Raw genomic sequence first — 14,378 nt, forward strand, 5'->3', positions numbered from 1 at the left:
TGCTAAAAGAAGAGTGGGTCCCAAGTGACAATTATCAAATTAAACTCCTTTCAGTTGAGTGACAGGGACTGAGAATATGGAGGACTGCTGGCCACTTTAGAGTACATCTCTAGCGTTCTGCCTTTGTGTGCTGAAATGAGGTTTCGTGTGTTTAGGATGGCTCCTAACCTGTTATGTAGTCGGCCGTGAACTCTTTTCCTGCCTCCACCTCTTAAGTGCTGAGATTACAGACATATGCCACCACTTTTAAAAATTTAATCTAATCTAATTTAATTTTTTCAGACAAGATTTCATTGTCTTGGCTCGCATAGGTCCTGCTAAGTAATTTTTTTGTCCAGTACAATATTTCTTTGAAGATAAATTACACTAAGAGATAGTCAGTGGTTAATGTTAAATTATTTTGTTGTTGTTGAGTGTTTATGAATAGAGAGAGGGCTAGACTTTTCCTGAAATGGGCATCATCTTTTTCTGGCAAAAGAGCCTGCTCAAGTCTTGATCATCTTTCTGTGGCTTTTGCCTTGTTATCCTTCTAATGCGGCAGAAAGCCATTGGCTGGAGTGTTTCCTGGGTACACGCTGTGCTCAGTCTCAATAGGGAATTTCCCTCCACTTACTAGGACTAAGAGTAGACGTGGGAGGGTGTGGACAGTGACTTCTGATAATGTGTCATCTCTGTTAGTAGAAGATGAACCCCTTTTTTGTTTAATCTCTGAAACAGCGCTACCTGGCATTCTTTTAAAAAGATTCCATAAAAATTGAGTCTATATGGCAACCTAGTTTTGCTCTTAATTAATTTGTGTGAGCATGTGTGCTGAATTGAGGTGCGTGTGTGCCATGATGTGCTGTGGCTCTCTGCTTCTTCCATATGGGTCCCAGGGATCAGGGTCTAGGTTTTAAGTGCATACACACTAACCCATCTCGCCAGTCCTGGCAGTACCACTTTTAAGGACTGCTTAGCTGGTGCGTATACAGCTTGCCATCATTTGTGGTCACTCTGTCATTCTGAGCAACCATCTTTGACCTTCTCTGCCTGAGGACAGACGAGGTGATAAAAGTTCCAAGCACCAACTAGATAGGCAGAATGCCGTGTACCCTGTGGAAACCTGTTAAATATTCAGTGCAGCTAAGAATGGGTTGAAGCAAAAAATACATTTTAACGCCTACAAGTAATTCTAGGTTTGGAGGGGAAAGGTACCTTGGCACTCATGCAAAGTTTTCTTGTGAAGCCTATTACATTTTAGGGTGTAGAGACTGGAAGGCCAGCAGCCAGACTGTTTGTTTGTTTGGAGGAAATGGGGTTTGAAGTCCTGGTAGCCCTGGAAGATCTCTATGAGATCAACAGAGAGCATGCCTGCCCAGCTTGCCTGATCTGCTCTAAGCTTCCTCTGTAGAGGAGCGGTCTGAATTTTTTAGTGCAGTGCCTAGTACTTTTCAAGCAGATATAATAAATGGACTTATTTATCACTGCCAGATTCAATAACTTATCAATATATTCTAATCTTATTTCCTTAATCGCCTGGCTTATGTAATTTAAACACATTGCTGGGTGGGTTCCTATTTGAATTCATATCAGTATACATAGTAAACAGCCGTTCCTGGCAGTTGTCATCATTGTTTGTTTTCTCTGTACTGTCCAGATTGTGTTGGAACTCACTGTGCAGCCTAGGTCAGCCTTGAACTGTCCCTCTCACTGTCACAGCCTCACAAGTGCTGGGACTGCCATCACTCCTGACTGTTGGTGACACTTCTTAACTTGTTTTTATAACAACTGATTGAGAGGTGATTGGAAGAGATTTTAAAGATAAGTTTGAGAGCTGGACACAGCTGGGCATGCCCGTAATCCCAGCACTTGGGAGACAGAGCTCTGTGCGTTTGAGGCCAGCCTGGTCTATAAAGTCCAGGACAGCCAAGGCTATGCAGACAAACTCCGTCTCAAAAAAACAAAACAAAACAATAAAGAAATAAATAAGTTTGAGGAGACATCTCTTAAAAAATTATGGTGACTTGGTAGGTTTATGAGAAACTCTCATGCCGGTGGTCTCTCTCCCACTGAGAGAGATTTTCTTCTTCCCCTTTCACTAGACTTTTTGTTGTTGTTGTTGTTGTTTTGGTTTTTGAGACAAGGTTTCTCTGTGTAGCCTTGGCTGTCCTGGAACTCTCTCTCTTTCTCTGTAGATTAGACTGGCCTCAAACTTATAAAGATTCATTCGCCTCTGCCTCCCAAGTGCTGGGTTGATGGCGTGTGCCACCACCGCCTGGCCCACTAGACTATTTATTGTCTGTTTATTGCAGACTGACTTAGAGCATGTGTCAGCATTAGGTACAAAGTGTGGCACCTCTTTGCTAAACAGAAAGTCTGCCTTCTTTTGACCTGGAACCTCTACTTTTTACCTTAACTGTATGCTCTACTTTTTAATCTTAAACACAGCATTTCAATTACCAAAGGGTAACCTTAAGTAAAATGCTGAATTAGCACCCTGCTTTTCCTTTATTGTGGGATCAGATGCAGCTAACAGGTAGAACTAGTGAATGAGTGGCCAGTAACATCTGAGGGCGAGTGGCAGAGTGTTAGCTTCCTAGCTTAAACACTGGAGAAGCTCCAAAGGCTGACCGTGCTTCTGTGTCTATTGGAAAGAGAAATGTAACTTGTAATGCCTGTATACCGGGCACAAGATAGGTGATTTTATCCAAATGCTTCACGTAGTTTTCATGTCTATCTGAAGTAGAAGTTGCTCCATGTTACAGTTCAAGACGTGCACTCGGAGTCTGAGCTGTCTCGGTGTGATGCTGCTAGTTGTAATGCAGCCAGGATTCCAAGCCTATTCCTGATCACTGCGTTCATGGATATATGTAAAGAATCAAATTTAAACGTATACAGACCCCATACTTAGGTCGTGAAAATGTTTTGTTTTCATTTTTTCAAAATGGTTTAGGTTTTGGATGCATGAAAGTCTTTAATTATCTGTACACTGTTACTATGGGCATGAGTCCTTACTCTCTGCTTGAGTAGTCTTGTTTCAGCTTTTCTCAGGCTGTCCCACATGGTGGCAGCACTGCACCGACAAAGGTTGTCTTAAAGGACCTGAGTACTTAGAGATCCCACCATTATGTTCTTACAGCCCTCAGTTCAGAAGGGCTTCCTAGAGAGGAGGCACCACCCGGCCTCGAACTCACAGAGATCTGCCTGCCTCCTGAGTGCACAGAGTCTCTGACTATGAGAATAAAATGTCAGTCAAGAGCTAACAACTCTTAGAGTTATATCTGCTTTGAGTACTAGCATTGGTGTGCCTTGCTGTAAGCAATGGCGCTGGTTTTTCCCTTGTCATTCTTGTGGTTAGACATAGCTCATTTCACTGCTTTATTTAACGCTGACTCACAGTGTCCTGTTGACAGTTTTGAGGTAAAAGCTTCTTGGCTGCTTAGTGCTGGCTTTATGCTAATGCAGCTTCATGTTTCTTCTGAAAATGAGAGAGACTGCCTTTAAGAGTTGGGAGCAAACAGGCTAGAGAGGGCTCAGTGTTTGAGGGTGTGGACTGCTCTTTCAAGTTCAGCAGCATCTACATTGTAACTGCTTGTAAGTCCAGCTCCAGGGACTCCCACTCTCTTCTCACCTCTGAGGACTCCATACTCACATGTGCAACACAGACACACACACACAATTAAAAATAAAACATTTTTTTTAAAGTATAAAAAAGTAGGTCAGGCTTGGATCTTTAATCCAAGCACTTGTCAGGTAGAAACAGATGGATTTCTGTGAGTTTGAGACCACCTGGTCTATATTGAGAGTTCCAGGACAATCAGGGCTACATAGAGAAATCTGTTTTTGTTGTTGTTTTAAATACAGGGTTTCTCTGTGTAGCCTTGACTGTACTGGGCACACTTTGTAGACCAGGCTGGCCTCTCCAGCTCACAGAGATCCACCAGCCTCTGCCTCCTGAGTGCTGGGATTAAAGGCCTTTGCCACCACCTCTTGGCAGGAGACCTTGGGGGGGGTGGTGCAGGGAGGAGAGAGAAGAAGGAGGGGGAAAGAGAAGAGAGAAAGGTGAGTGGGGGGGAAGGAAGAGAGAAAAGAAAAAAGGTTGAGACTATTAAAAATTTACAAAAACTGTTCCTATTAAAGTACCTGGGATATGGCCAGAAGGCAGTGGCTACTACTGTAATTATGAAGTAGACATTAAGCCAAGATCAACCGTATCCATATTAATTTAATACCTATGCATTTGATAGGATAAAATGTTGTGATATCATTAAGAGTTAAGCCTACTTTCAGTTGTGGATTTTACTAGCCCATTTTGTAAATAAACTTGTCTTTAGGATGAGGAAACACTGAGGAGCTGCAGGAAAACAGCTTCCATGATTTATTCACAAATAGATTTTTAGGACACAATTTGATGAGTATGTTTGCAGGAAAACAGTGCACTTTGAAATGATAGCGTTCTCTAGCGTTTTGGTCTTGTTAGTCTCTTCCTTGCTTAATTTGGTTTTGCTCTCGGCCATCTTGGATACTGTTCTACACCTGACGTTTATATTAGGATCCACTGTTTGGGGACGCCGTTGGCAGCCCCGCTGGCTCACTACAGAGCTTTGATATCTAGCCTCCAGGCCTTCTCTCACTTCCAGCAGCCCAGGGACGTGCCCAGGCTCCATGCTGCAGCCTCTCATAAGGTGTAAAGTAAGTAATAAAGGACACATTTTGTCCGTGTGCCCTGGTTCCGGTCCCCCTTAGCTGTGTGTCCTCCCTAAGCTTCAATATCCTCATCTTCAAAGTGCAAGTGACAAAGTGCTTACATAGAGCTGTTGAGTGTCAGACAAAGGCTCTCAAAACCACTTAGTGCAGAACCGGGGAGATTAAACCTTGGTATGATGACCTTGTACTCCTTATTGTGCTGTGGTGCTGGGTAGTAACAGCTCCAGCAAGGTTGCTCTTTCAATGGCAAGATTTCTATTTTAAGCTTTCGAGACCATTTTAAGAGGTTAAGGTCATGATAGCGGGAGTTGGAAAAAGTGGCTGGGATGGTGAGCACGACAAGGATGCATTCTAGGGCTGGAGATGACTCAGTGGTCAGAACATATGTAGCGCTTACAGAGTAACTGGGTTCCCGTCCCGGCAGCCATGTGATGCCTCACAACTACCTTAACTCTAGTTTCAGGGTCTGATGTCCCTTTCTGACCCCTGTGGGCAATAGCATGCATGTGGTGCACAGACATACACGTTAGAAAAACACATATAATCTTTTTTTTTTAAGATTATTTATTTATTATGTGTACAGTGCTCTGCCTACCTGTACATCTGCAGGCCAGAAGAGGGCATCAGTTCACATAACAGATGGTTGTGAGCCACCATGTTGTTGCTGGGAACTGAACTCAGGACCTCCAGAAGAGCAGTCAGTGCTCTTAACCTCTGAGCCACCTCTCCAGCGCCAACACATATAATCTTAAAAATAAAAATTTAAAGGCTGCATTAAGCATGTGTTAACTTGTCAAAAGAATAATTTTATTCTTATAAAATGTTAATTAAAACTTTTAAATAAAATTTAGGCTAAACTTTGTTTATATTGGCCTATATATGTATGTATATATCATGTATTTAGACTATAGGTGCTCCATTGTCATCTCGCCCCTCTCATTTGTCTCCTCCTTTTCCCCAGTCTTTCTTCTACTTCTTATCATGTGGTGTGTATCTGAGTGTGTGTGTTAGTGTGTGTATGTGTGTGTGAGTGTGTGTGTGTGAGTGTATATGTATGTGAGTGTGTGTGTCTGAGTGTGAGTGTGTATGTCTTGAGTGTGTGTGTGTGTCTGAGTGTGTGAGTGTGTGTGTGAGTGTGTGTAGGCTAGAAGAAGGTGTGATTGTAAGTACCCCTGTCAGTGCTGGGAACCTAACCCAGGTTCTCTGGAAGAACAGCTGAGACATCTCTCCATCTCTACATGCCAACATTTTATAAATCAATTTGTATATCACAAATGTTCCATTTTCCCATTTATAATCTTTCTTTCCCCTCCTACTCTGGTTTTCTGAGACAGGGCCTTCTTTTTTGTTTTTTTGGGACAAGAGTTTCTCTGTGTAGCCCTGGCTGACCTGGAACTCACTTTATAGACCAGGCTGGCCTTGAACTCAGAGATCCTACCTCTGCCTCCCACGTATTGGAATTGGGACAGTGCTTCTTAAGGCTGCCTATGAATTTCTAATTTTCCTGCCCTCACATCCTGAGGGCTAGGATTATAAGTGTGTACTGCCACACTTGGCTATAAATTTACTTTTAAAGAGAACTTCCTTAAGAACTCTTTTTTTTTCTCTCTCATACGCTCTTAATTTTTCTGAGGTTATAGCAGTGTTCCTAAGAGAAATGATAATTTCCTAGGGAGGAAATAGACTTGTCTTGACAGTGATTCATTCACAGTGATGCTACAGATGAAGGAAACACACCTTTGCTTCTCTGTTGGGACTGAGCTTGCTTTCTGGGGACCTTTCCCTAAGTCCCTACAGTGATGTGGTACTCTTTGGAGAAGGTTCTTTGGGAAAAAGTGAGTTCTAATTTATCAGTGTATCTTTAAATTTTCTTTTTAAAAATGGGCAGCTTTGTACACAATTTTAAAGAACTAAAGATAGAAACACCAACAAGAAAGAAGCCTGGTACGCACCAGCTGCCCGGCGGACTTGAGCTCAGTCTTTTCATCTGCCTCAGATGCAGTGTGGAAAGCACGGTCTTCTGACCATGAGGCTATAAAACACTCCATCTGGGGCTGCCTTGGGTAATTTCTGGAAACCCAAGAGCCTGAATTGATTGGAAAAGGACAGTGGAGAGGTAGAAGACCCTCGGGTAGTTTTAGAGGAACAGGGAGTCTGGTGCAGGGTGGGAAAGCATCTCATCCATCCGGTCACTTTGTTGGTGACTTGACCAGTGACCTCTTCCCTCCCCCAGGCTGTGTTCAACATGGTCCTCTGATCTGCTCTTTCTATATATTTCTTTCTTGTTTTGTTTTGTTGTGGTTTGGTTTTTGTTTTGTGTTTTTCGAGACAGGGTTTCTCTGTGTAGCCTTGGCTGTCCTAGACTTGCTTTGTAGACCAGGCTGGCCTCGAACTGCATGCCTGTCTCCCGAGTGCTGGGATTAAAGGCATGTGCCACCACGCCCAGCCCCAGTGGCTTTTTAGCTCCTTCTGTTCCTTTTTACATTTTCTATTACCAACACACACACACACACACACATACACACACACATTCACACACTCACACACACTCACACACACACTCTGTGTTTTAGACTGATAACCAAGATTGGTTGTATAGACAGAACAGTCAAAGTAAGCAGTCGACATATGACATTTTGATTTTTCTATTCTAAAATAAGGTTAATCAAGCATGTATGATGGGAAATACATTTCCCCTGCGTGTGGAGTACCTGGGAATGTTTATTGCTTTTGTTTGGGGGTCGCTGCTGCTGTTTGTTTTCAGACAATGTCTCATGTACCCCAGGCTAGTCTAAGGTGTCTTGGATGACTGAAGATGACTTTAAAGCACTGATCCTCCTGCCTCCACCTCCTGTGCTGGCGTTATAGGCATTGTTTCACTCTTTTTGCATTCTAGTTTTACTAAATCTCATGCGTGATTATGGAGAGAGCAAAAGCATTTGAGGGAAGAGCCCATGTCCGTTGTCATGGATGATGTCGTAGGTCTCATCTGACTGGTGGCAACAAAATGTCTACTGATGTTTACTAAATAAGTCTTTGATTCTTTTCATCTGCGGCTTTTTGTTTTAGTCACCAAATTATAGCTCAAGAGTATTCTGCGTCTGCCATCCTTATCTTCTCCATAACAATAGCTATTGCCATGTTGCACTGTGTCCTAAGTCACTGTCTCCTAGGTACTTGCTTTCTGTGTTTACTCTCATGATTAGTATAATCTGCAGAGTACCTTGGCAATGTGGATAACAAAACTGATACCTAGGTTATAGCCATAATGTTTTCCCCTTGCTAACTTTAACTGTACAACTGGGGTTCTCAAGCTTTTGTCAGGGGCCTTTAGTAAGAATCAACTATGAATTAACATTCTTGAGCATTTTTTAAAAAAGAGTACTATTGTTGAAGATGACTTCTTGATACATCTCATTTAAGTCAAGAAATATAGTCAGCCTTATATCTCTAGCTCCGTAAACTTGATTTTTCGAGACTTACTTTGTAGACCAGGCTGGCCTCAAACTCACAGTGATCCACCTGCCTCTGCCTCCCAAGTGCTGGGATTAAAGGCGTGTGCCACCACGCCTGGCACTATAAACATTTCTTAATGTATAACATCATTGGACTTGGACCCTCAAGCTAAAATTAATCTATGAAGTAAATTAAATTTCTCCTAGTTTTCAGATGAGCAAACTGCATGGTACAAAGGTTACGTGTTTTTCTAGTATTGTGTACTAAAGAATTCTGCTTTCAAGACTGTTTATCTTATTCTAAGCTATGTGATAATACTCAATAATTAACAGTGTCACCTCCCTGTTTCTACATGTACTTATAATTTGGCTTAGAATTTTCTGTTACATAATGTAAATATTTAATGAACTTTTCCTTTTTTATTGTTTTGGGGTTTTTGTTTGTTTGTTTGTTTGTTTTGTTTTGTTTTTGCGGGGTCTCGTTCTATAGTCCAGGCTGTTCTGGAGCTCACTTTGTAGCTAGTCCATAATAGCCCCAAACTTTGAAAGGCCTCTCTTAAGCCGTGTGTGGCAGCCACACCTTTAATCCCAGCACTCAGGAGGCACAGGCAGGTGGATCGCTGTGAGTTCAAGGCCAGCCTGGTCTACAAAGCAGTCCAGGACAGCCAAGGCTACACAGAGAAACCCTGTCTCGAAAAATAAATAAATAAATAAATAAATAAATAAATAAAATAAAATAAAAAAATAAATAAATAAAAAAGAAAGGCCTCTCTTCAGCTACTCGATTGCTGGGATTATAGGTATAAGCCACCACTCAATTTAACTTCACTTTTTAAAGCTGTTGATATGTCATAGTGACAGTTTTGAGTGTTGCTGCAGTGGTTAGTGTTTCAGCTGTGACCCCACTAATATGTGAATTACTTTAATTCTGGAGTGCCTGACGACTCAGAAGCTGTGCATGCTATCGCTGGTGGCTTAGTACATGTTTTGAAAGCAGTCCACCCATTTCTGTCTAACTGGGCAAAATGTTTAGGAGTGACTAGAAATGTGTGAAGTGATGCTGCCAAGGTTGTTTGTGTGTCAGAGTTTTGGTTTTCTGATTATATCCCAGTCATTATCTGTTTCTTTGCCAGGTGGTGGCCAATGCTGTGGCAGCGCTGTCTGAGATCAGTGAGTCTCACCCAAACAGCAACTTACTTGATCTGAACCCTCAGAATATCAACAAGCTGCTCACAGCCCTGAATGAGTGCACGGAATGGGGCCAGATTTTCATCCTGGACTGCCTGTCGAATTACAACCCTAAAGATGACCGGGAAGCTCAGAGGTCAGTCGTCTACCTGGACATGAGCTGATGGTCTTGCCTGACTGAGTACTATCGAATGTCTGCTCTTAGGGTGAGGTCAGATTGAGGAGGGCAGAGGACTTAGGGAACATTGCCATCCCTAGCATATTTTCTCACTGGATTTAGGAACACTGTAGGTGCTAAACCACACCAAAAATGATTTAGTTGTTTCTATGTGTATTTCTATAAAACCTCCCTCATATTGTCACCCATCTGCCAATTCCTGGCTGTTTGGTAAACAGGAGTTGTGAGTGTCTGTTCTTGTAATGACACGCTGTCTATTCTGTTAGATTCTTTATACTAGTTATGAGCCAAATAATATAATTTAGTACTAGGATAAGTATATTAAAGTTAGCAGTATATAGAAGTCGTGTGAGACTACATTTGGAGCTTTTGAGAACATGTCTTGATGGTTTTGCTCAGTCCTTTACCACTTACGTGTTAGAAATTTTTCTTTGAACGTCACAACTTTATTACTGAGTGTCATCAACATGTAAATGCATAAGTACATTTCAGTTTACAAAGTTGGAGTTAAAACCAATTTTTAAAATGAGCATGTTGTATATAAAAACACTATACTAGGCAAAATACTTTTGAAGAATTGCTGCCTCTTCATTAAAGTTGACATATTTTAATTATGGTAGATAAGAACCTTCCTTGTGTGGCAGAAGCTGATTTCCAAGCTACTAGAATGTAAGTTTTCTTCACTTGTCTGAGAATAATTCCCTCTGGACTTAACTAATACTGCTGGTAGTTTCTGTCCATCAGTGAAAGTACAATTATATTCTGCAAAAAACTTTACCAAGACTTTTATTTTTCGTTGGTCATTGATATTACACTCATTAATTCACTGAATTAATAATTAATTTGGAAAATATTTCTTTTTTAAAAAGATTTATTTATTAAGTATATAGTGCTCTGCCTGCATGTACTCCTGCACATCAGAGGAGGGCATCGGATCACATTATAGATGGGTGTGAGCCACCATGTGGTTGCTGGGAACTGAACTCAGGACCTTTAGAAGAGGAGGTGGCGCTCTTAACCACTGAGCCATCTCTCCAGCCGCAGTTAAGCCCAGTCTATGTCCTAGGCTCAGTTCTAGACTGTGAGGATTCCACAGTGAACAGGCAAAAATTGTGTTCCTCATGCATCATTCATTCCGAGGAATGAGGTAGGAGTATATGCAATATGGATATTCAGCAAAACATACAATAGGTCATATTTCATGACTGCTAACAGGGATAATGTCAGGATCTAAGAAATGGCAAATATTTTAGAGTAAGAGACTTTATAGAGAATGCCCTGCACCCCCTTATTTTTGTTTGAGTTCAGGGTCTATGCCATGTAGCCTGAGCTGGCTGCAAACTTGAGGTCCTTCTGCCTCAGTTGTTTTTTTTTGTTTGCTTGTTTTGTTTTTAATCTGTTTTTAGGCCGTGGCCTCAAACCCACCAAGTAGACGGTGGCCTTTAACCCACCGTGTAGACCATGGCTTCTAACCTACCACGTAGACCATGACCTCTAACTCTGAGGTCCATCTGCTGCTGCTCCCCAAGAGCTAGAATTAAAGCTTTGTATATCACACCCAGAGCATTTTATTTTACTTTTTTGAAATTATGCTTTTTAAAAAGAGTAATCAAGAGGGTATGTGAAAGAGAGTGGAGTTTTTTTCCAAGGCCTAGGTCAAGATTCAGCCGTGTGGTCATTGGAAGAGAAGAGTAAGCAGCCCCTTGTTGTGTATCCCTAACAGTCACTTGGGATGCTGCCCAAGAGCTAGCAAGGTTAGGGTGGCTTCGGAGAACACTGTGTGTATGAATATCAAGATTCTAAGCGTAGGTAGAGGGGCTGGAAGAAGAACTTGGGAGAACATTGTAATAATATTCTTATCTTAAAAACCAAACCCAAATAAAACAAACTCCACATCTGTTTCTGAGTCTTTCTTACTACTCTGAAATTTGTCTAGTTTTTCCTGCCAACCCATTTCCTCTTTAAGTCCCAGGTGGTTGCCACCTCTCACTATGGATCTTTAGGATGCTTGATTTGACTTCCTATAGGTTGAGTAGAGGTGAGCTGTGAGGCAGGGAGCCCTAACATTATGTGGGGAGACAGAGGACTAAACGCACGAAGGTAACTGGTGTGAGTGCAAGTGTCGGGGGGATTGCTGGTTTCCTTCCGGTTTGACTTCCCTGTTGCTGGCTTCTAGAGTTCCCTGATGTTCCCGCTCTGCCTGTAGTTCACTGGGCATGAGGCTTCTGTGGTGTTGGATCCCATTTTGACCTGAGCATGGAGCTTTGACCTTTCTAACTGATTCTTTGACTTCTTGATACTTGGGTCACGGAACACTGAAGCTTTACGTTATGAAATGAACTGAGCAAAGGTACCTCAATCCAAGGTACTAATTTCCCTTTCTGCCCCCAGCATCTGTGAGCGAGTAACACCTCGGCTATCCCACGCCAACTCTGCAGTGGTGCTCTCAGCGGTGAAAGTCCTAATGAAATTTCTAGAATTGTTACCCAAGGACTCTGACTACTACAATATGCTGCTAAAGAAGTTAGCGCCTCCACTTGTCACTCTGCTGTCTGGGGAGCCAGAAGTGCAGTATGTCGCCCTGAGGAACATCAACCTAATTGTCCAGAAAAGGTGGGACAATAGCGATTTGGTGATTTTAAAATGTTTGAGATCTTGAAATTAAACTTCATATAAATGTCCGTAGACTGGTGCTCGTTTGTCCTTTACTGTGTGGTAGTAAAGTGTTATGTGGTAGCACAGCTTGCCCAGGGGTAGCGACTTAGAGTTATTATCCTTTCTTCTGTAGTAATTGAACTGGTGTTGCAGTTCAGGGTGTTTTGTTGTTATTGTTTATTTTTTAAAACTAGGCTCTCACTCTGTAGATGAGGCTCACTTCCAACTCACAGAGATCCACCTGCTTCTACCTCCCAAGTGCTGAGATTTAAGGGTGTGCAGCACCGCTCTCAGCCAGGTTCCTTTCTTTCCTCTTTTTTTTTTTTTTAAAGATTTATTTATTTATTGTATATGAGTGCTTTATCTGCACATTATAGATGGTTGCGAGCCACCATGTGGTTGCTGGGAATTGAACTCAGGACCTCTAGAAGAGCAGGTGGCGTTATTAACCACTGAGCCATCTCTCCAGCCCCACCAGGTTCCTTTCTTAAGTCATTCTTTTGGATGTGCTACCCACGGGAAGTTGTAGGAAGGGCTGGATTGTTCTTCTGTAGCAGTTCCCCCGGGTAACACATACCCTCATGTTTTAAAGGCTACAAATGAGATGTCAAGGGGAGTTGATGAGGTAGCTGGGCTGGGAGTGTAGCTTCATGATAGAATGCTTGCCTAGAACGTGCTAACGCACTGACCTTGACGCCCAGCGTGACTGAGTGGCAGTGAGATGTTACATAGTGACAGGACTACTATATGGGGGTTGGAGGGAGGCACAATAGACGCTTATACAGGACATTTGTGAAGGGGCAGGCAGAAGGATACTTGATTTGAATACAGGCTGGGCAGGATATGCCAGTAAGTGGAGCCCATTGTCTTCCTCTTTTGTGTTTCCATGTATCACAGGCCTGAAATCCTGAAGCAGGAGATCAAAGTCTTCTTTGTGAAATACAACGACCCTATCTATGTTAAGCTGGAGAAGCTGGACATCATGATTCGTCTTGCATCCCAAGCCAACATTGCTCAGGTCAGACCTCAAGCTGTTTCACATTCACGCCGGCTTAGAGCTTAAGATCTGGACTTCAGAAGCCATGAAATCACTATTGGAGACTCTTTAAACGTTATCCATTTCTTGGGTACTTGACAGGTTCTGGCAGAGCTGAAGGAATATGCCACTGAGGTTGATGTGGACTTTGTTCGCAAAGCTGTGAGGGCCATTGGACGGTGTGCCATCAAAGTGGAGGTAAGGCTCCAGAGGTGCTGGGATCACACGGTATGGGATTCTGTGTGTTCACTGAATGTAGACATTGAAGTTTATCAAAATAATAAAGCATATGCTTAATGAGCTAAATAATTTTTCAAAAATTAATTTAATGTGTATGGGTGTTTTGTCTGCTTTTTATCTGTGTACCATGTGTGTGCCAAGTACCTGTGTAAGCCAGAAGAAGGTTTCACACCCCCTGGAGCTAGCATTACCGACGATGGGTCATGAGCCACTATGTGGGTCCTGGGACTCTAACCCAACTCCTCTGGAAGAGCAGTCATTGCTCTTGACCTCTGAGCCACCTCAGGCCCAGATTAAAAAATTTGTAACAAAATGCCACTGTCCCCACTGTCGCTGGTTCTTTCCCCCTCTCCCTCAGCCACTTCCCCAGAAGTATGACGTTCAACTCTTCTACTTTGGTTTTTCTTTGGATACTTCCAGATCTATAAATATTTTGTTATTTATTGATTTGTTAGTTACAGAGGTTTATCTTTTTTAATTCCTCCCCCAAGCGTTTTGGGGTGCTTGTTGGTTTTACTTTTCGAGACAGGGTATTACTGTGTAGCCCCAAATTCACATTCCCTTTGCCTCAGCCTCCCAAATGTAGGGTTCCAGGCACAAGGCACCATACCTAGCTTTTATTTTGTTTTCTTTTCCACACATTGCTTTTGGTTAATATATGTCCTTAGGTGTTATATTTTCTTTTGGCTTTAATTTGTTTTTATGCTACCTATTTGTTTTTTACATGTATATATTTATTGTTTGAGGAGGCAGCATGTACCAAGGTTACATGTGTTGAGATCAGAAGACAGCTTACAGGAGTTGGTTCTCTCTCTCTACCATGAGGGTCCTGGGGATCCAACTCAGGTCATCAGGCCTGGTGCCCAGTGCCCTTAGCTAGTGATCCATCTCTCTGGCCCTAACACCACTTATAGATTGCTTAGTAGAATTAGAGACTTTC

The 14,378-nt window shown here is 42.3% G+C and overlaps 1 protein-coding gene across 5 annotated transcripts in view; it reads left to right on the forward strand.

Annotated features, from left to right (window-relative positions):
* Nucleotides 1-14,378, forward strand: part of AP2B1 (adaptor related protein complex 2 subunit beta 1) — a 120,306-nt gene that overhangs the window by 29,610 nt on the left and 76,318 nt on the right. For all 5 annotated transcript variants that reach the window (XM_084748727.1, XM_084748725.1, XM_084748724.1 and 2 more), the window contains exons 6-9: nt 9,275-9,465; nt 11,899-12,120; nt 13,060-13,180; nt 13,301-13,396. In XM_084748727.1, coding sequence (XP_084604853.1) covers nt 9,275-9,465; nt 11,899-12,120; nt 13,060-13,180; nt 13,301-13,396 — 630 coding nt within the window. The remainder of the gene's footprint in view (nt 1-9,274; nt 9,466-11,898; nt 12,121-13,059; nt 13,181-13,300; nt 13,397-14,378) is intronic.

Source organism: Acomys minous (assembly GCF_964271855.1).
Source record: "Acomys minous genome assembly, chromosome: 12".
Classification (NCBI taxonomy): Eukaryota; Metazoa; Chordata; class Mammalia; order Rodentia; family Muridae; genus Acomys; species Acomys minous.